At 42.6% G+C, this 20,855-nt stretch overlaps 1 protein-coding gene across 1 annotated transcript in view; it reads left to right on the forward strand.

The window, feature by feature from the left end:
- Positions 1-252: 252 nt before the first annotated feature.
- The window catches only part of LOC115837045 (translation initiation factor IF-2-like), a 73,599-nt gene continuing 52,996 nt past the window's right edge, over positions 253-20,855 (forward strand). Inside the window, exons 1-3 of the mRNA XM_030821792.1 lie at positions 253-297; positions 7,201-7,418; positions 8,907-8,955. Of these exons, the coding sequence (XP_030677652.1) occupies positions 253-297; positions 7,201-7,418; positions 8,907-8,955 (312 nt within the window). The remainder of the gene's footprint in view (positions 298-7,200; positions 7,419-8,906; positions 8,956-20,855) is intronic.

Below are 20,855 nucleotides of genomic sequence, written 5' to 3' on the forward strand. Positions count from 1 at the left end.
TGCATATATTTCTTGGGCAGTTTCTGATCATTAGGAGGGGAGTAAGAAATGGAAGTCTACTAGATGATAGTACAGGGATTTTCCTGTTTCTCAACTACATGGATTTTTACATAACTTTTAAAAAAATTACTGACTTTTTTGTTATAGAGACAGGGTCTCGCTTTCTTGGCCAGGCTGGTCTCAAACTCCTGTCTTCAAGTGATCCTCCTACCTTGGCCTCCCAAAGCACTGGGATTACAGGTGTGAGCCACCATGGCTGCCCCTACTGCCTTTGTCTTAACTGGTCAAGAACAGCAGGTAACTGCAGGGGCTGGACAGGGCCACCCCCAGGTTGAAATTTACTTGGTGGAAACACAATCCCTGAAGCGAAGAGGGGTTGGGGGGTGATATTTAATCAATAGTAAGGTACTTAGGATAGAAACTACACCTCTGGAAGGGCACCAGAATCAGACCCAGGACAACTGAAGATCTGAGATGACACCTGCCACGTGGAACAACCACAGAATATGGTTTGTAATGCCTGGTATGCAAATCTCTGATTTTAGAACTTTCAGGGACCTCCGAGCTCCTGCCTCCATAGCTGTGTATCTGCTCTTCCCACTGCCTGCCAAGCACTCCTCCAAGTCGTGTGGATCTCGCTCTTTCTCTTCATTCAGTCTCCACCCAAATGCACCGCCCTCAGAGAGACGTTCCCTGATGCCTCTCCCTCAGGCAGAGGCACCAGGCACACAGCACACCAACTGTCTCAATTGCATTCTTATTTGCATCCTAATAGTTCACTCAGTTATATTCTCTTATTTCATTCACGTATGTGCCTACTGTCTGCCTTCTCCACTGGAATAGGAACTCCTGTTGATTAGGAATCATGTCCAATTCTATTTCTTACTGTATTCCTATTACCTTCAACAGTCCCTAGCAGACAGGAGGCACTCGAGTAATATTTGAATAAAAAAAGGAACCCACTTATTTTACAGATTATTACACCGAGGTCTGGAAATGTTAAATAATTTGTCCAAGGCCACTTGGCTACCTAGAGTCAGAGCTGGGACTCAAGCATTGACTGTTGGTGGGTTTAGTCTCTGAGCTAAACCCTGAGTTGAGTCTCTCCAGTGGGAGAGACTCCTGACACTGGGGGTTCTTGATGCTGGGTTTAACCCAACTGTGGATGATTTGGAGAAACACAAGGGTGGCAAAGATAATATGTTTCTTACAGCCAAGTTTTGAGACCCATTCACATTTTGGCATATATATGTATGTATGTGTGTGTGTGTGTATATCTATATATACATATATATAGCACAAATGTGTGATGTCCAGAAGAGTATTTGTTTGAAAATGTTCTCTTTTCCAGCCTGGGCAACATGGTGAAACTTCATCTCTACAAAAAACACAAAATTAGCCGGTCATGATGGTGTGTGCCTGTGATCCAGCTACTTGGGAGGCTGAGGTGGGAGGATTCCCTGAGCCCGGGAGGTTGAGGCTGCAGTGAGCCATAATGGCACCACTGCACTCTAGCTGGACGACAGAGTAAAACCTTATCTAAAAAAAGAAAAAAGGAAGAAATTTTTTTTGTTTGTTTGTTTTGTTTTTTGCCAATGACGTTAGTAAATTAGAAAATAATTTCACACCAAAGGGCACTACCTAGGACTCTCAGTAAACATTATCAAATTTCCATAAATGAGACTGTGATACAGAAATATCACCACTCTTTTCCATAACAAAATCACTATAATTAAGCTAGAGCTTCTCTGTGCTATTTAGCAAAATAAATAATTACCCCATACCCTTGAGGCTGATTATTAATTTGGGTATTGGGTTAATATTCTTACAGTCTGGTCTGGAAATCAATTCCAAATCTCATGCTCAGGGCAACTGAGTAACTGAAAGCAATTCCAGTGCAATGCCTGTACAAAGTGCAAACCTGCAAAGCTGCCTGATGCACCCCAGGCCACACAAGTGATGCCTATGTATGCTGAAGTTGGATGGAATCATGAAGACTAGAAAGTCACCACTTCAACAGTCACTGAGCACCTGCTCAGGGCCAGGCGCTGAGGTAGATGCTGTGTATACCAGGGCGACACTGCCCTGACCCTGAGAAGCTGACAAGCCCGTGGAAGGACCTTTGCTAAAAAGCACAGACTTCCCCTGGGGCAGTGACAAGCCACAGTGTGTATTGGAGAGGACTTGAAGCAGTTTCAACTCATGCAACATTTAAACCACTTATGGACACACCCAGAGAAAGCCATGGCTACTTCCTGCCCATCTCCCAAGCCAAAAGCTAAAAAGGGAGCTGGCCTGTCCCAAGCCGACATTTGACATTCTAGACTGAGTCAGAGAAAAGCCCAAGAGTCCAGTCATCTATCATCTCACAGCCGCTGAAGGCTCACTGATGTCCTGCTCCAAGCAGATGTGACCCCTGGCTGAGAAGGATTTTAGTTGCTATCAGGTTAATATTATTTACCATTAGCTTTGGTTCAACCTTTTAAATGGCTGGATATTAACAGAGCCTTTCCTAGAACAAGGATAACAGGAATAAATTGCCTTTCACTCACCATCTGTGTAATTCTATTCCTCCCAGCAACAAGAAACTTGAGGTAGATCATGACTCCAGAGCTTCCTGTCAAACCAGGGATTGCTGAGATCCCAAGGACTCTGTGACAAGTGACTGCATACTCTTTCTGTTAATCTCTCTCCACATGTGCAGTCATGGATTCCCAGACAGTCAGTCCAGGCAATCACAATTCTAAATAGAAAAAGTACAACAGAAATAAAATTGATTGCATAAATGAAAAATGTAAAAAGTTATCAGCACAAAGAGGAGGCAATCTATAAATAACTAATGGCGTGCTTAGGGAGAAGAAAAGCACATCACACTGTGAGCACACCCCTATTGCCATCCATTTCGATTGTGGCAATAAAAGGATGTAGCAATTCAGACCACGATGTGAATTCCTACCCAGTCTCAAGGGATGGTCGGCTAATGGAGGACTCCAAATATGGCACTTTTAAAATATCCTGCCAGTAATGAAAACCCATTTGCTTCACAAGTAGGATTTGAGTAAAGTAGTTGGGGTCAGGAGAGGATTAGAAGCATCAAGTAGAAGCTTCATTTAGCTAAGAAGTAGTTCAATTGCTTTTAGTGTACTTAATATTTGGAAGATAAATTCTTGCCCTGCAACCTTTAAGGCAGTTGGAAGCTTCAATGAGCCTGGGGACCAGCAAGCTTTCTAGGTTTTTGGATCTCAACCTCCATCCCTAAGCTTAGCTCTTCAACTCATTAGCATGGACCCTTAGGTCTTTGGCATGAGGTTTTGTGTATGGCTTAACTGGGAAAAAAAAACCCTACATGATTGTACAGCACTGCTATGAACTGCATATTTCTGTCCCTCCTCCCTCAACTTATACGTTGAAGCCCTCAACCCCAATGTGACTGTATTTGGAGATAGGGCCTGTGAGGAGGTTATAAAGATGAAATGAGCTGATAAGGTTGGGTCCCTAATCCAAAGAGACTGATGCTCTTGTAAGAAGAGAAAGAGACATCAGAGTCCTCTCTCTCTGAACCTGTGTCAAGGAAAGGCCAAGTGAGGACACAGCAAGATGGCGGCCACCTAAAAGCCAAGAGAAGAGGCTTCAGAATAAAACCATCTTGACAGCATCTTGATCTTGGACTTACCAGTCTCTAGGGCTGTGAAAAAGAAATTTCTGTTATTTAGGCCACCCTGTCTGTGGTATTTTGTTATGACAATCTGACCACACTAATATAAGTAAATACACAGAATTGTAGGAGCAGTGGATCAATCAAGTTTTCTTCCAAAGAAAAGCCACCAAATTGCATTGGTGGTTACCATCCTTAGGCATTTCTATGGAAACACAGACATGCCAACATCCACTCAGAGTTCAGTGGTCACATGTAGAGAATGTTCAGCTACCCACCTCACCCTTTCTTCTCTGATGATGGCTACTTGTTATTCAGATATCCTCAGATAACCTCTTCAAAAAAAAAAAGTCATTTTTAGCCTCCTATTCACCATCCTATCTCCCTGTTTAGTGCTCTTAAAATTTCCTGTATTTTCCTTCAAAATACCTCTGAAAGGCTAATTAATTATTTGGGTAATCCTTTCTCTATAGTTCCATCACCAAATGTGTCCATGAGATGAGAACTGCACCTGTCTTTTTCAGCACACTGCCCCACAGCCCAGCACAGGGCCTTGTAAACAATAGCTACTTAAGAAAATGTAGATACACACACACAACACATACATGTAGATATACACACAAACACACATACAAACACAAATAAATAGTCTAAATGAAACCTAAGAGATTAGAAAAATCTAAAGGGTGGAATTTTTAAATTTAGGTTAATTTTAGCCAATTTAGCATCATTTTTCCTTTCTTCTTATAGCAGCATGCCAATTTTTGCATTGGGAACTTATTCATTGCACACTTCGGTCCATGTGGTTCAGATGGAGCTGACACCATCTGCAATTCTAGTGACTGTCATGTGAGCCAGCCAGGCCAATCAACATATTCCATTCTGTTGGTCCCAGTGATTGGTTCAGGGATGGGCACATGACTAAGCCTGGGCCAATGAGATTTAAGCTGAGGTCTTCCTGAAATCATTGGGAAAGAGAAGTTTCCCTTTCTCCGAAGATTGCAGAACCGATAGGACAAAAGCCTACAGGTGCTGACAGTCATCTTGCTACTCCCATGGAAACGAATGAAGCCAACACAAAACTGAAAGACAGAGAAGCAGATTCCTGATGAGATTATTGTAGCACCTAGATCCAGCTATGCCCAAGGTTAGATGTACCCTTGGATTTTTTTTTTGAGTTAATGTGTTTCCTTTATGGATTAAGCCATTTGAGTTGGGTTTCTGTTTCTTAAAGAGAGTACGCAGTAAAACACCAGTGAAGGGAACGTGAGGCCAGTGTATTTTCAATCAAGCCGCATTGTGTGCATAATAAGGACAAAATGAATTTAGAATTCAATGGAAGAGGACTTTTCAGAAGAGGCTGGAACTGGGCTGGGGTTGAGGGGTGGGTGGGATTTGTGTCAACAGACAGAAGAGGAGGACATATGGGGGACAAGAGGAACAGCACAGTGAGGCCTAGGACCGATGCGCGTGGACGAGGCAGGGAGCAGCTTTCCTGACTCAAGGTGAGGAGAGCAGCGGGATGCAGAGGAACAAGGCGAGGCCGGCTTGGCAGCACCGGGAGGAAACACCCTGAACGTAAGGACTGGGATGGGACTTGAGGTTCATGAGAGAAGAAAATAACAGAGTCCAAAGTATCTTTGGCAGATAATGAGAGAGGGCCGCTTACCACCAGTTCTCAGATGAAGCTTGCAAATGAATGAAGATGTGTTTTGTGTTGCCCTGCATGGTCTTTCTAAAGTGTCAACATTTAAAAATTGAGAGATTCTACCTCAAATCCAGATGTCTGACTTCTCTTGAAACAAGCAACAGAAGTTGGTGTGGTCCTGGCCCCACATCCCTCTGTGGCAACCACCAGCTGAGGGTGAGGGCATCTCCCGGTTAGAGGGGCAGGGGCTCCCAGGGCCAGCACAGCCCTTCAATCTCAGTACCTGTGATCAGCCTGGTGACAGTGAACATGTGTGGGTCTGACCCTGACTCTGAGAATCTCCTCCTCCCATCAGACTCACAGGCTTCAAATGCATCTCCCTGAATTCAGGGAGGACTCACAGCCCCGCCTAAAGAAGGTCCATAAACTCCCAGCTCTGGCTCTCCTGGGTACTGCCAGTGCCTCCCCTGCTGAGTATTCCAATCTAACTTTGCTATTATTTCTCACTGAGATCACCTTCCTGACCATCTTTATTATTCAAATACATTAGGAAGTTCTTTGCAGTAAACCGTCTTATAATGCAGGTTATTCTGTGGGGGCAATGACCCACGCCGCTTTTCTTTTTATTTTTTTTATTAATGAAAATTATAGGATGTGTGAGAAAATTCATTTTATGAAGACAGAATTAAAGAAAGAAGCAGAATTTCTAAAATTCTCAAAAAACTTTCAGGAAAAGAAAAACCCTTTACGTTGAAGGATCTTTAAAAAGGAAAGAATTAAAAGACACAGGAAATGGCTAAGATTGGATTTTATGAGAGTAAATTTACAGCTCCTTCCTGGCCAATGCTTTGAGAGTGACCAGCCTGTAGCTGGTCCTCAAAAGAAGTGGTTTCCCTTCAACCCAGTGATACACACTGATGGCGCTGGCCCCAGTGGTCTGGAACTGGCTCGGTTTTATTTCCTCCTCTGACTCTGTGCTATGGGCTAAGAACAGGAAGGCCACAGATACTCAAATGGCTGAACAGTACTGTTCAAGAGTGAAATGCGTTGAACTGCAGGAGAGATGATGTATTTGGCTTAATTAAAAAATAAGGCCAGGCGCGGTGGCTCACGCCTATAATCCCAGCACTTTGGGAGGCTGAGGCGGGCAGATCGCGAGGTCAGAAGATAGAGACCATTCTGGCCAACATGGTGAAACCCTGTCTCTACTAAAATACAAAAAATTAGCTCGGCATGGTGGTGCTTGCCTGTAGTCCCAGCAACTCAGGAGGTTGAGGCAGGGGAATCGCTTGAACCCGAGAGGCGGAGGTTGCAGTGAGCCAAGACCACACCACTGTACTCCAGCCTGGTGACAGAGCGAGACTCCATCTCAAAAAAAAAAAGGAATTGCTTTCAGTAGCTTTAGAAAATGTGCCCTGGTCAGCCAGGCCTCAGACAAGCAGACTAGATAACAGTGAGAGGCTGCAGTTCACACTTTCAGGGCCTCCAGAGAGACTTGTGCCACCAAGGACACGCTGATGGTTCCTCATATGAAGCAGAGGGTTCCTCTGTTTGAAGGTGAGGCGGCCTTCCCAGCTGTCCCCGTTTCAGCCCCTCCTCATGTTGAGACCACATAGACATGGCCACGTGGAAAGCAGCGATTAGCACAGAGTCTGAGGAGGGCTTTCTGGATCCAGCCAGGCATGGGAGGGACTTGTTCTGGAAGGAGGTGTGCATTTGCCCATCCATGAAGCCCCTCATCTGTGCTCATAAGAGTGATCACAGCACGAAAAAAAAAACAAAGAACAAAGACCACCAGATCTAGGGATGATACGGTTCAGTATGCCATTGTGGTGGCTTTTGTAAGCTGTCTTAGGTTTCTAACCATTGTGCAAGTGAGTTTTTTTATTTTCCCCAGGTCCTACTTCCGGAAGAAGAGGAGGAAATGAAATTCACAGAAATCAATCTGAAAACATGGGCTGTTCTCCTAGCAATCCCCATATACCTCTGGGGCAGAAAAGAAAGCAGAAAAGACTCACCTCCTTACACCAGGGAACTAACCGTCCAGCTGAGTGAGTGTGGTACCTGCATGGGCAATGAATACTGCTTCAAGACAGCACAAAAGTGGAGGCCACGGTACCTAGCCAGCATTAGGGCTGAAGGATTTCAGAGAAGTGAGAGGTTTCTGTGGGCTGAGCAGAGCTTCAAGAGAGGAAGCAGGTTTAGAATTCATGCAAACATACACATGCACACACACACGAGAGCACTCAATCAATATTTGTGCCGCCACCTCGTCCTGCATCCTGCCACAGCTCTGTTTAACCCCCACCCCACGCCATGCGCAGAGTAGGCTTTGCTTTCCATTAGGAAGACACTCGAGTCACCTCATTCCCACCTGTCTGTCAAGCCCAGCTCCTGCTGCTCCCATCACACTCACCTAGACATGCACACCTGTGGGCCTTTGCATCATGCTTATCTGAATGTGCCCATCTGTGGGGCCTTTATATCATGCTCACCTGGATGTGCACACCTGTGGGCCTTTGTATTATGCATGCTTGGATGCACAGAGAGGAACATACAAGTTCACAGTGAGGCACAGCAGCATCATAGTGACAACAGAAGTATTCAGAGCATTTCTGCCTGGGTTCATATCTGTGTCTACCTCCTACTACCTGCGTGACCTTAGCCCAGGGTTCCTCAGCTACAAAGGAGATACCATCAGTCCAGGCACTTGGCAAGGCTCAGTAATATAATTTGATCATTCATTCATTCATTCAGCAAATATGGATTGAGTGCCCACTGAGCACCAAGCACTGTCTGGGGCACTGAGGCTGCAGCGGTGGAATTAAGCAATGTTTCTTGCTCCTGTGAAGCTTGCATTTTAGGGGGCAAAACTCGACATTCACCACGATAAATAACTGAAATCATTAGATTAGCTGATAGTGACTCATGAGCAGGTAGTGAAATAATTAGATTAGCAGATAGCATCAGAGAAAAAAAAAATAAAGTGAGAAAGGGATAGGGAGGGCCAGAGTTCCTGGAGGGGGCTTCTGGCTCCGTAAGGGAGGCAGCCATGGTAAATAATGAAGCGCTGGCACAGGCTACAGTGTGGAGGAAGCTGGCAAGTATCCTGCTGAGTTAGAGAAGTCAGTAGGAGGGATCCTATGTCCCATGACTCTACTTATAGGAAATGTGCAGAATAGGCACATCCATCCAGAAGGAATGCAGTTGGTGGATGCTGGCCTAGGGGGAGGATGGAGTGACCGCATAATAGCTGTGAGCTGTGGATTTACTTATGAGTGATGGAATGTTTTGGAACTAGATAGATGTGATGATTGCACAACATCGTGAATGTGCCTAATGCCACCAAAGTGCTCAGTGTAAAATGGTTTAAAGCTGAGAAGGAGACGAGGAGGGAATTATGAGGATACCTGTGTTTTCCAGGCACTGGGAGTAGCAGGCATGAGGGCCCCAGGCAGTGAGGAGCATGCTATGGTGTGTTTGAGGGACAGCAAGGAGGGGCTGGTGTGCCGAGGTGTGTGAGCAGGAAACAGAAGCAGGCATGAGATTGGGGCATCAGGGACCTTAGGCCACTATTATCATAATTACGATTACCACAAACAGACAGGATGAAGCCTATGAACACAGTCTTATGCCTATTACACTAAAGGTGGTAAGTTCTCTATGTTTATAAGAAGGAAAAGAACTTGCACTGTAAAAGGAAGGAAAAAAAATAAAGTCTGCCTTACCCTGTCAAAGAAACCTGTTTTCCTGGAAAGAACTTGGCACTGGACACCCAGGAGGTACAGGACACCAACCCCCTCTGCACTCATGAGAAGGAAAAGAGCTTGCACTATAAAAGGAAGATGTGCACACCTGTGGGCCTTTGCATCCAGTTCACCTGGACGTGCACACCTGTGGGTCTTTGCATCAAGAGCACCTGGATATGCACACCTGTGGGCCTTTGCATTATGCTTCCCTGGTCCTTGCTTGTCTGTGGGCCTTTGCTCCGCCCTTTCCTCCGCCTGAGGATGGTCTTTGAAATTTCAGTCCTGCCCCTGGAGAGGCCTGGCAGCTTCTGTATCACTGTACAATCATCTCCCCAGTCAGGTTGGTGGTTCCTTCTTCTCTCTAACTCTCTCCTTGCATATTGGTCTCTCGGGAGATAAAGAATTGCATTTTACTCTTTCTCTTTTCCCAGGCCCCTGCAAGAGTCCCACCCAAACTAAATGCAAACATTCTGGCTGACGTTAATTATGCCCAGATGAGCTGTAAGGGCTGGCTGTGCTTAATGAAGAGATCAAGGGACCCCAGAATGCAGATCCAATTCCAACTCTGAGCACAGGAAGCCGATTCACCCTCCACTCCAGTTAGGAGCTAAAATGGTGGAATTAAATTGGCAAACATGGGTTGGAAAGAAAATCCTCAAACTAAGCAAAATCAGGAGAAAAAAAGACAGTTTTAGGGGAGAAACTAGGAATCCCCGAGAAGGAGGTGGAGAGAAGGAACAAGCTGAGACACATTTCCTGGGTCACTTCCCATTCATCAGCTTCCCGTCACTTGCTGCGCATGCAGCTTTATCATGAGAGCGAGTGAATAAACAGCCTCCCTGAGTCACAGAATGAGCCTGAGCTTTCGAAGGGCAGGTGGGCAGGTTGCAGGCAGCAGAGTCCAGCAAGGACCCTCTCTAGCCAGACTTGCCTGCAGCGGGGAGGGGAGGGTGTGTGTCTCCAGGGGCGGGAAGGAGAAAAATCACAAAGGAGACAGGACAGGAGAGCTCCAGAGAGGGACTCCCAGCCAAAAGAGAAATGAGATTTTTTAATAAAAATTAGCAAACATACATTTTGCTTGCCATAGAATACAAATAAAATTCACAAAGTTCAGATGTAAGGTTTGGGGGTCCACAGGTCTTTCTGAAGCCCCTGCCATATGTGAGCCTCTGAGGACACAGAGACGAACAAGACACAGTCTTTGCCTCCAGGGAGTGCAGAGAGACTGCAGGGAGGAGGCCTGGGAATAAGCAGAACCTGATGCAGCCTGGTGGGTGGCCAGGCAGGAGCAGCCCAGGTCTCAGAAGAAACCTATAAGACAGTAACGAGGCAGATTTAAAGCAACGAAAACCCTGCACCTCCCTCTTCCCTTTAGGGCTGAAGGCTCCTCGGCAGGCAAAGCCCCACAGAGGGCAGAGGAAGGATGACCCCCCTAGACCCCGGCTCCCAGAGGCAGGGCCCCGAAAGTGAGTGTCCCAGCAGCTTCTTGAATCCTTCATGCAGGGAGGCGTTTTTAGATCGTTCCCTGGGAACTGTTTTGGAAGCTTTGTGAAAATGCAGTTATGAGCACACAGCTGGTGATCAATAAATGCAGGTTTAACTGTAATGGTCTGGGGATTCATCCTGGCCATCTTCCCAGGAAAGCTGCTTCCTTTATAAAACCAGAAGCACATTTGGTTTCTTTTCACCTTTTGTCAGTGAAATAGGCTCAGGGGTGCCACAGCACCAAACACAATATTCAGGTGGCTTTGGGACAAGGGTTTGTTTCTCACTCTGTGCTGTGTACTCAGTGTGGGGGAGCTGGGTGCTCTGTTCCTCTCTTCTTTATTCCTAGGATGATCACTATTGGGGAGAGTTCTGGAAAGCTCTGCACTGTTAAGCAAAAGCTCATCCATGAGAGGGACTCATCACCTTTCTGCTGAGAGCTCCACCAACCACAAGGAGGCTGAAGTATTCACACCAACGAGTTAATTAGGAACCCACTCCTCAAGGGTCTTCCATTGCCTCAGATATCTGGTGTTTTAAAGAATTTAGTATATTGTAAAAGAAAAAAAAATCTATCCTGGGAGAACCATATACAAAAGTAGTCTGTGGACCTTTTAGAAAACTCAGAGAAGAGTAAAGATAAAATTAGGACCCCCCCACCCCCAAACACACACACACTTCCTTTCTTTGGTAAGAATTTTGATCCTCTAGGCAGAAACCTAGTGTTGCCAATTTCTCTTACTCCCTTTAGGAAGGACCACTGTGTCTTCTCCATCTGGGCAGAAAGTCAAATGATGTATTGTAGCCACTGAGTGCAAGCTTGTATGCCCACAAATGTTACCCTAAGTGGCAGGCTTGATTTTCATCAGCATTTTGTTTTGACTTCAATTTAGTTCCTTCAGCTGTCAACATTGTGTTTGCCACTTTTATTTTGTGATTCTCAACATTCTACGTTCTTCTTCTTCTCTCTCCTTAGCCCTGCCTTTCTCATCTTTCCACTTACCCCATTTATCTCCACCCTATTGTTCCCACTCCTAAAATGTGCAAAACTTTCTCCAAATTCCCTTCCAACATCCCCACCCGCAATGAGAAGTCTCTCTAGAATTCCCTTGAATCATCAATTTATTTTGTGGTGTGTTCTATTAAACCCAAGCTGTTCATTTTTTCTTTTTATACACAGGGCATCTTTCACTTTATTCAATATGTTTAACTCTTGGAAAGATAAAGTATATTTTAAGTTTCAATGAATGCAGTTCAGTGTAGATGTTTAAAAATAAAACTTCCAGGTCCTTTATTAGTTTCCCAGACTGATAAAGAATCATTGCATAGTCTTTAACATTTCACTTGTTATCCTAGAGATATTCTGCAATTTCTTTCATGACTGATGTAAGCATTAACAAAGATATCACATCCTCTAGTACAAGAGAAATACAGGAAAAGAAATAGAACATCCTCAAATACAAGCAAGTAAACTGGAAGTTCAGTAAGATCACCCCGAATGGGCTGCTTTCTGTCTTCCTGCAATGCCCTACCAGCATGTTTTCTTAAGCGAGAGACAAACTTCTGCATGGCAGGAATGCCTTATCCCCTGAGCATTTTTAGTTATCATGCCTTTGTCTTTCCTGTTGCCTACATGGGAAGGTTTAAACAGCTGAGTTACTGAGATGACTGAACTGTTCACTTCTTTGGAGTTTTTTTTCTGATTTCCCTCAAGATGTAATTGAGGGTACGTGCTGCTGGCTCGAATACTCTATGGGCTGTGCTGGGTCCTTCAGATAGGATACTCATCTGGACCTAAGGGAAGCTGTTAATTTTGATAACCTGGTCAAGGAGGGTGTTCTCCAATTTCTCTTCTTATTATCACTATTCCGCTACCAAGTAATAAGAAATGTGTGAGGAGACACCTTATGACCAGGCAAATATCATACCCTTTATTAAAATTCTCCCTGAATTTCACATACATTGATCATTGTTGCCTGATATGATGCTACTCTGATGGTTGCAAAATGCTTACTTATCTAACTTGAGCACTTTCTGCACTTTTATCAGAAGGCCTTTGGCATTCTGCTGGAAGAAAGTGCCCCCTTCTCTCTCTCTCTCTCTCTCTATCTATCTATTATCTTATCTTTCAAATCTTCTTCCTATCTATCAATCTAATCATCTATCTTATCTATCCATCAATTCATCCATCTATTCTTTTTATTTAATTTATATTTTATTTTACTTTAAGTTCTGGGACACATGTGCAGAACGTGCAGGTGTGTTACACAGGTATACATGTGCCATGGTGGTTTATGGCACCCATCAACCCGTCATCTAGGTTTTAAGCCCCGTGTGCATTAGGTATTTGTCCTAATGCTTTCCCTCCCATAGCCCCCAGCTCCTGACAGGCCCCAGTGTGTGATGTTCCCCTCCCTGTGTCCATGTGTTCTCATTGGTCAACTCTCACTTATGAATGAGAACATGTGGTGTTTGGTTTCCTGTTCCTGTGTTAGTTTGCTGACAATGGTGGCTTCTGGCTTATTCTATTCTGTTCTGTTCTATTCTATTCTATTCTATGGTCTAATCTAATCTATCTATATCATTCTATCATCATCTGTCTTATCTGTCTTCTATTTTATCTATCAATCTAATCATCTATCATATCTATCTATTCATCCATTCATCATTCCATTATATTCTGTTCTCTATCTTCTATCTATCTAATCTATCATCATCTATCTTATCTATCTTCTGTCAATCTTATATATCAATCTAATCATCTGTCTTATCTATTATCTATCATCTGTCTATCTTTATCTTATTTATCTATCCTATCTAGACTGATTAAGTTCTTTGTCCTATATTTGGCCAGTAAGAGTCCCTTCAAGCTTGTTCCTGTTTTCTTGAGACATGCACCCACCACTTTTTCCAGCACTTTTTTTTTATTATTATACTTTAAGTTCTAGGGTACATGTGCACAACGTGCAGGTTTGTTACATATGTATACATGTGCCGTGTTGGTGTGCTGCACCCATTAACTCGTCATTTACACTCATCTGACAAAGGGCTAATATCCAAAATCTACAAAGAACACTTTCTTATGTTCAGGTACAGCATGTTATTCTGAGCTTATCTTATACCTACCCTGGCCCAGCCCTGTAATAAGCAACTTCTCTGAGGAAGTGTAATTCTTCTCAGAGGAGAATTATATTTGAGACCAAATGCAGAGTGTAAAGTGTAAGTATCGATACTGACATTGCTTTGCTTTTTAGGCCTTTTTGTGGACAGAGTGAGGAAATATATGTATCAATATACCTATTTATATCTATAGAGACATACATACAAATGAACATTCACACATATTTTACATACATACTTACACATGTGCTTATATACATGCAGATACATGTATATTTGGAAATTACAAGTTTATAGCAATATCCAAATTATAGTGCATTACCACAGGGTTCTTTCCCATGTCCATATCGGTGTGTTCTTCCTTCCATAGTGAAAATCCGGACTCCCAATGATAACAACAATATTCACTCCTCTGTTCAATTCTGTAACACTCCAAAATGTTCTCTGAAGATTAGAACAAAAACAGCAACGTGAAACAAACTTATTAACCCTATTAAAGATTGTGAGTGGATAGTGAAACACTGTGTTCGTAAGTTATACTGATTAGTTTTGTTTTGGTCGATTCCCTTCAGTGTTGTTATAGCATTCATATAAAATACATAGTCTGCTAATTTTAGATTCAGTTTTATAATGTTTTTATCCCCCTCCCATCTTTATTAATTTTTTGTACTTCCAAAAGTCAAAATTTATTCAAGAAAGTATAAAACTGTCTCACTCTCTCTCATATTCCACCTGCCCACTCCAGCCTCACCTTTTCCAAGTAACCAATTTCATTTTGGTTGACTTATTTTCCTGTGCATATTTTTTTTCTAGTAAAGATAAGCAGACACATGTATTGTTTTTTATTTTCTATTCCTTCTTTACACAAAAGGTAGATGTTTTTACTAACAGTATTTTCTGAAAATCATTGTTTGTAAAAATCCTCCTTCTTGTTTACACTGGCAGTCCTATTGTGTGGCATGGAGAGGTTACACATCCACTTTCATATGCTTGACTTCATGGGCACCAGCCTCCAAGGTGGCCCCCCATGCTCACAGCCTCTTGGGTAGTCCTTTCCTGCCTTGTGCCAAAGGTGGTCTGTGTGACCAATAGTAAAAGGCAGAAGTGATGATAGGGTGTCACTTCCAAAATGAGGTTGTATGAACCACATCTTCCATCCGCTCTTTCTTGCCCACTCTCTGTCTTAGATCACTCACTCTGGAGATAGCCGACTGCCATGTTCAAGAACGTAGTGAGAACAGCACAACATAAGAAACACATTCAGATAGTTTGGGACATGGGTTACTCATTACGTTTTTGGTTTTTTATGGCACGAAATCCTGCAATCATTTTATAATGGAGAGAGGCTGTCAATTTCAATGAGGACCATGAGGAATGAACCACGTGAAGATTTACAAGGTAAGCGGGTGCACCCATGAGGATGTTTGGCCTTCAAGTAATGTAATACAAAATTTTAAACACATTCTAAACAACAAGATAAGTTATTATTTTTCATAACAAGGATTCTGGAGATAACATTTCCGAGACACAAGTATGATATATATTAATGGAATAAAGATACTGAATGGGGTTAGAATAAAACATTGACATTAATTCTCTATACTTCATGCTTCCCAATTTTGCAGCTATATATATTTTTTTGGGGGGGCATAATTATAGACTCATATAATATTGTAAGAAATAATGTTGAGAGACCCCATGTACCATTAACCAAATTTAATCCTATGATATGATCTTGCATAATTATAGTAAAATACCACCACCACGAAGTGAAAATTGATACAATTCATTGACATTATTCACATTTTGCCAGTTTTACATATACTCATTTGTGTGTCTTTGTGTATTTAGTTCTATGAGATTTTTTAAGTGTACATTTGTGTATTCACCACCATAGTTAAGAAAAATCTCATCACCACAGTCAAGTAAAATTTAATTGCCATAAAAGGATGCCACTCTTTTGCAGCCATGCCCACCTTCTCCAACACGGTCACATTTAACCCCTGACAACCACTTCAAAAATGTCATATAAAAAGCATAATGCAGTATGGAAGCTTTTGGATTGGTTTTTTACATGCAACATAATTACCTAGAGATTTATCTCATTTTTGGTGTACATCAATAATTATTTCCTTTTTATTATTGAATAGTATTCCATAATATAGAAGACATTTGGGTTGTTGTCAGTTTCTGAATCTTATGAATAAAGCTGCTATTGATTTTCATATATAGGTTTCTGTGTGCATGTAGGCATTTACTTCCCTTGAATAAATTACCAAAAATACAGTTGCCGGGTCATATGGTACCTTGTGTTACTTTTAAAATTGCACAGGTAAAGTAATTTTTTAAAAAAGATTTCAAATGCACAGAATGTATTAAAATGAGATACTACTTCAATCATTGGAATGATTGCATTCAGCTACAGGTCCCAAGACTTATAGATGCAAATGAAAATAACTACTTCGCCTCTTATTTAAGGAAAAAAGAAGAAAAGAATCATAGTACAGAAAAGATATTATTTCTCCAAGCCAGCCAACACCACAAATAGAGGAAATTTTTTCCAACTGATGGAATGACAACTTCAATCAATTCTCCCATGGGGAAAAATGCTTTTTATGAACACTGTTCCTTCCAATTCAGCTCCTTTTCACAGTGCATGATTGTCTTCTATTTTATTGTCACCAAAGCACCAGAAAAAACAAATAGAATAAAGACAACCATTATTAACAGGTAATAGATGTTTTTCTTGCAGTTTTAGTGGCAAATTAAACTTGAATGGCATCTATTCACAATGAAAAATGTAACCACCTTAGTGATAAATATGCTTTAATTTCAAATGTTGAATTATAACTTGTTTTCATTTAAATGTAAAATAAATTCACTTTCCATCATAAGGAAGAATTATTACCCACAGTGGAAAAAATACCCAGAGAGGTAGTCATTACCCAGCTCCCTAAAGCCCCCTGTAGTAGAGAATTATGTCAGCTCTTCCCAGGAAAAATCCCAGAACTGCCACTTAAGAGTCTTCCAGGGATTGATGTTTAATGACAGAAGAGACCAAATCAACACGCCATCCCATATTCCCCATCCTCATGAAGTTCTCTGGTTTCACTGGAGTTCACAGAGAAAGAGGCCATCCTACAATCCCTCCCTGTGCCAGACAAAATTAACACCAAAGAAAACCTCATAACTGTTTTACTTATAGACCTGAAAATTACAACCAGCCCTCTTCTCCCCACAACAGTTGACAATGGTGATCTTCTCTTGAGCCACAAGAAACAGTCCTCCACTGCACACCTGGGTCTCCTGCTATGTGTAAGTAAAAGAGTAGCCAACAGCAGGCCACTTTCTACCTTCAAGAAGAAAAATAATAGCAGCACCCCCAGCTGCATGACCCAAGGCAGACACAGCTCCCCGAAACGCTGCTCAGAGACTCCGTGTTCTCAGTGTGACTCTCGCAGCAAGGGAGGTCCTTCAAAATCTGAGGTGCTGATCAGCAGGTAACATAATCACTAACTCATAATTATACTTGGAAATCCAGATGTAGCCTATGCTAAGAAGAAACCAGACAGCCACATCTACCACTTGGCCTATGCACAGAGTTTAGCAAATGGCAAAGTTTTGAGCCAGAAATCAAGTTATAGGGCATCACAGTCCCGCCTGGGATCATCCTATCTTCTGACATCAACTGTAAGTTTGGGGAGTTTTCAAAACCATCCCCAGATTCAATAATTTGCTTGAAGGATTAGAAGCTCACTGAAGCTCTTCGACTCACAGTTACCATTTATTAAAGGGAAAGAATAAGAATCAAAATCAGGTAAAGAAGAAGTGTGTAGAATGAAGTCTGGAAGGGTTCCCAGAAAGCTTCCACTGTGCCTTCCTGTGCAGTCAGGACATGTTACCCTCCTGCTATCAAGTGTGACAATATTCACAAGTATGGCCAACTAGGTAAGGGCACCTGAGCCTCAGTATTCAGGGTTTTTACTGGGGCTTCATCATGATTGATTGAACTCAATCTCCACGTTGCCCAACAGCTTATGACCCAAAGCACCACCCTAAATCACATGGCTAGTCTTTCTGTCTCACTCAGCCCCAACCCCAGGACTTTCAAGTGTGGCAACTCCACCCTAAGCAGTATGTCTAGTTGCTACCCTGAATGAAGACACTCCTATCAGGCATGACATAAATCACCTTCCTGAAGCTGAGGACCAAGGTCAGACCTCTTTCTGGGGAGATTAAATGGTTAAATTCCTTACCACACCACCTACTCATAGGAATCATCCAGTGTCTAAGAATTGCCAAATGGAGACCAGGGGCCAACACACAGCCCCTAAATCTCCTTCGTTAACATCCACACAGCATCTGCCAAAACGTAAATTATAGTCACACAGAGATATGCATTTGTATTGGTCGGAACTCCACTCCCTTTACAAGACAGGCTTTGATTTTATGCATGATTATGAAAAAGGTACCATGGAAAAACACCCCTCCTCTGGTTCAACTCAGACGGGGAAAAGTCCCTCATCAGACTCTTGGTCCTTACTCCTAAACAGAACTCCTGGTTTATCTTTTTGAGAAGATTGTTTACTGAAGGCTTACTCTCTTGTGGTCTGGGCCTTTGTCAAAGCTACTGCTTAATTTATTGTTGCCTTTGATGCAGGTAAAATTAGAAGCCAAAGAGATTTCTGGGGGAAAAAAAAAACAAAATACGGCATGCGATTCTCTTTGAAGATCTATATTCATTTACCTAATTGGGCGTTTTCAGTTTTAAAACATCAGTTTTGCCTTCATAAATGAGGAAGAAATTAAAACCAAAAGCAACGTTCTGCATTTGGATTCAAGTCTCTTCCAAGTCTTTAGGGTCGATTTCTGCTGAGGGAAGAAACCATTAAGAAGAACAACGCTTACTTTAGATTTCACAGATAAATGAGAACCCGCGGTATTTGTTTTCCTGTCCCTAGTTTATTTCACTCAGTATAATGTCCTCTAGGTTCACCCATGTCACAAGTGACAGAATTGCCCTCTTTTTAAAGGCTGAATAGTATTACATTGTGCATACATACCAGTTTCTTAAATATTCATCTGCTGATGGACATATAAGTCGATTCTATAATTTGGCTACTGCTGAACTCCTAAAAGGAAAACAGAATGTAGCCAAAAGACTGGCAGGGAGTGGGAGACAGACTAGGGAGAGAGTCAAAGGGCATAAAGTTTCAGTTAGACAGAATCTTCAGAATTAAAGATAAGTATTTGAGCTGATGAATATGTTAATCAGCTCCATTCCATCATTCCATATTGTATACATATATTACAACATCCGGCCAGGTGCGGTGGCTCACGCCTGTAATCCCAGCACTTTGGGAGGCCAAGGCAGGTGGATCCCTTGAGGTCAGGAGTTCAAGACCAGCCTAGACAACATGGTGAAACCCCATCTCTACTAAAAAATACAAAATTTAGCCGGGCATGGTGTCACGTGCCTGTAATCCCAGCTACTGCGGAGGCTGAGGCAAGAGAATTGCTTGAACCTGGGAGACAGAGGTCACAGTGAGCCGAGATCACGACACTGCATTCCAGGCTGGGTGACAGAGTGAGACTCCACCTCAAATAAATAAATAAATAAATAATAACATCGCTTTGTGTCCCATAAATACATACAATAACGATTTGTCAATATGCAGTAATTTTTTTAAAAAGAACAAAGTTTACAGGGCTGGGTTGCTTTTTATTTTTTACTTCATTTAATCTTGCTGAACCTGCAACAAAACCTCCATTTTCTGAATCTCTTCCACAGAGGAGATATCAGAGTCTTTTATCTCAGTAAATTCATACAACTGATGCGAGATGGAAGAGCCGCCATCGACTCCAGCTTTCTGCCTTCCAATCCCTGGCTACATCTCCCTCTGAAACAGCCCTTTTTCCCTAGATCTGAGTCAGTTCTTTTTAGATCATATTGGGCTGCTTCTGACACTGCCCAGTGGCAGGTGGGGGTTGCAGGGGACTCAGACACCTCAAAGGACCAGCAGATACCCTCACAGAGAGAGACAGATACACAGGTGTAACACACAAGTACATTTCCACAGACGAAAGACTCGGCAGGTTTGCAGTTAGATAGAAATTCTGTTAAAATCTAAGCACTTTTATCTGTTGATTACATTTTTCAGCACTTCTTTTTTCTGTGTGTCACAGTGGTACCAAGGTTCATTTCTTTCTTTCTTTTTTTTTTTTTTTTTTTTTGGAGATGGAGTCTCGCTCTGTCGCCCAGGCTGGAGTGCAGTGGTATGATCTCGGCTCATTCCAACCTCTGCCTCCCGGGTTTCAGTGATTCTTGTGCTTCAGCCTCCTGAGTGGCTGTGATTACAGGCATGCACCGCCACACCCAGCTAATTTTTGTATTTTTTAGTAGAGACGAGGTTTTGCCACATTGGCCAGGGTGGTCTTGAACTCCTGACCTCAGGTGATTTGCCCGCCTAGACCTCCCACAGTGCTGAGATTACAGGCATGAGCCACTGCACCCAGCCCTAAGTTTCATTTCCCATAAGTGTTTTAAATTGTTTCTTTCAACATGAAAACTTTTGTTTGCATATTAATCTTATAAAAGTATTATCCTGTGTTATGGAAAAATGTGCTTTCTCATTTACCTTAAAGCAATATCACTCTGTCTATTTTCTGTCCACTTTTGGGACAGATGTGCATGATAACAATATATATTCAGTGAATACTTAGGAACCACACTGTGCCAGACACTGTTGTGCTCACTGTACATATATGAAATAGTATAATAGTGTAATCGCGTGTGCATATGTGAAATAGTGTAATCTACCCAACCCTACCAGGTAATGCAATAGGCTGATAATGGCTTTAAAGGATCCATCTGCATATCCTAATCCCAGGACTCTGTGAATGTGCCCGTGCCCTTCTTTGGAAATTGGGTCTTTGCAGATGTAATTAAGTGAAGGATCTCGAGATGGCGCTGATCTGGGGATTATTTAGGTGGACACTAAATTCAGTAAGTGTCCTTATTATAAGAGGAGAAGGCCCTGAGAAGGTGGAGACAGAGATTGGAGAGGTGCAGCCACAGAGAATTTTGACAGAAACCAGAAAAGGCAAGGAAGGACCTTTCCCTAGAGCCTCTGGCAGAAATGTGGCCCTGTGGACATTTTGAGTTTGGACTTCTGACCTCTAGACTTCTGAAAATAGA

The sequence above is a fragment of the Nomascus leucogenys genome, chromosome 10 (assembly GCF_006542625.1).
Source record: "Nomascus leucogenys isolate Asia chromosome 10, Asia_NLE_v1, whole genome shotgun sequence".
In the NCBI taxonomy this organism is placed as follows: Eukaryota; Metazoa; Chordata; class Mammalia; order Primates; family Hylobatidae; genus Nomascus; species Nomascus leucogenys.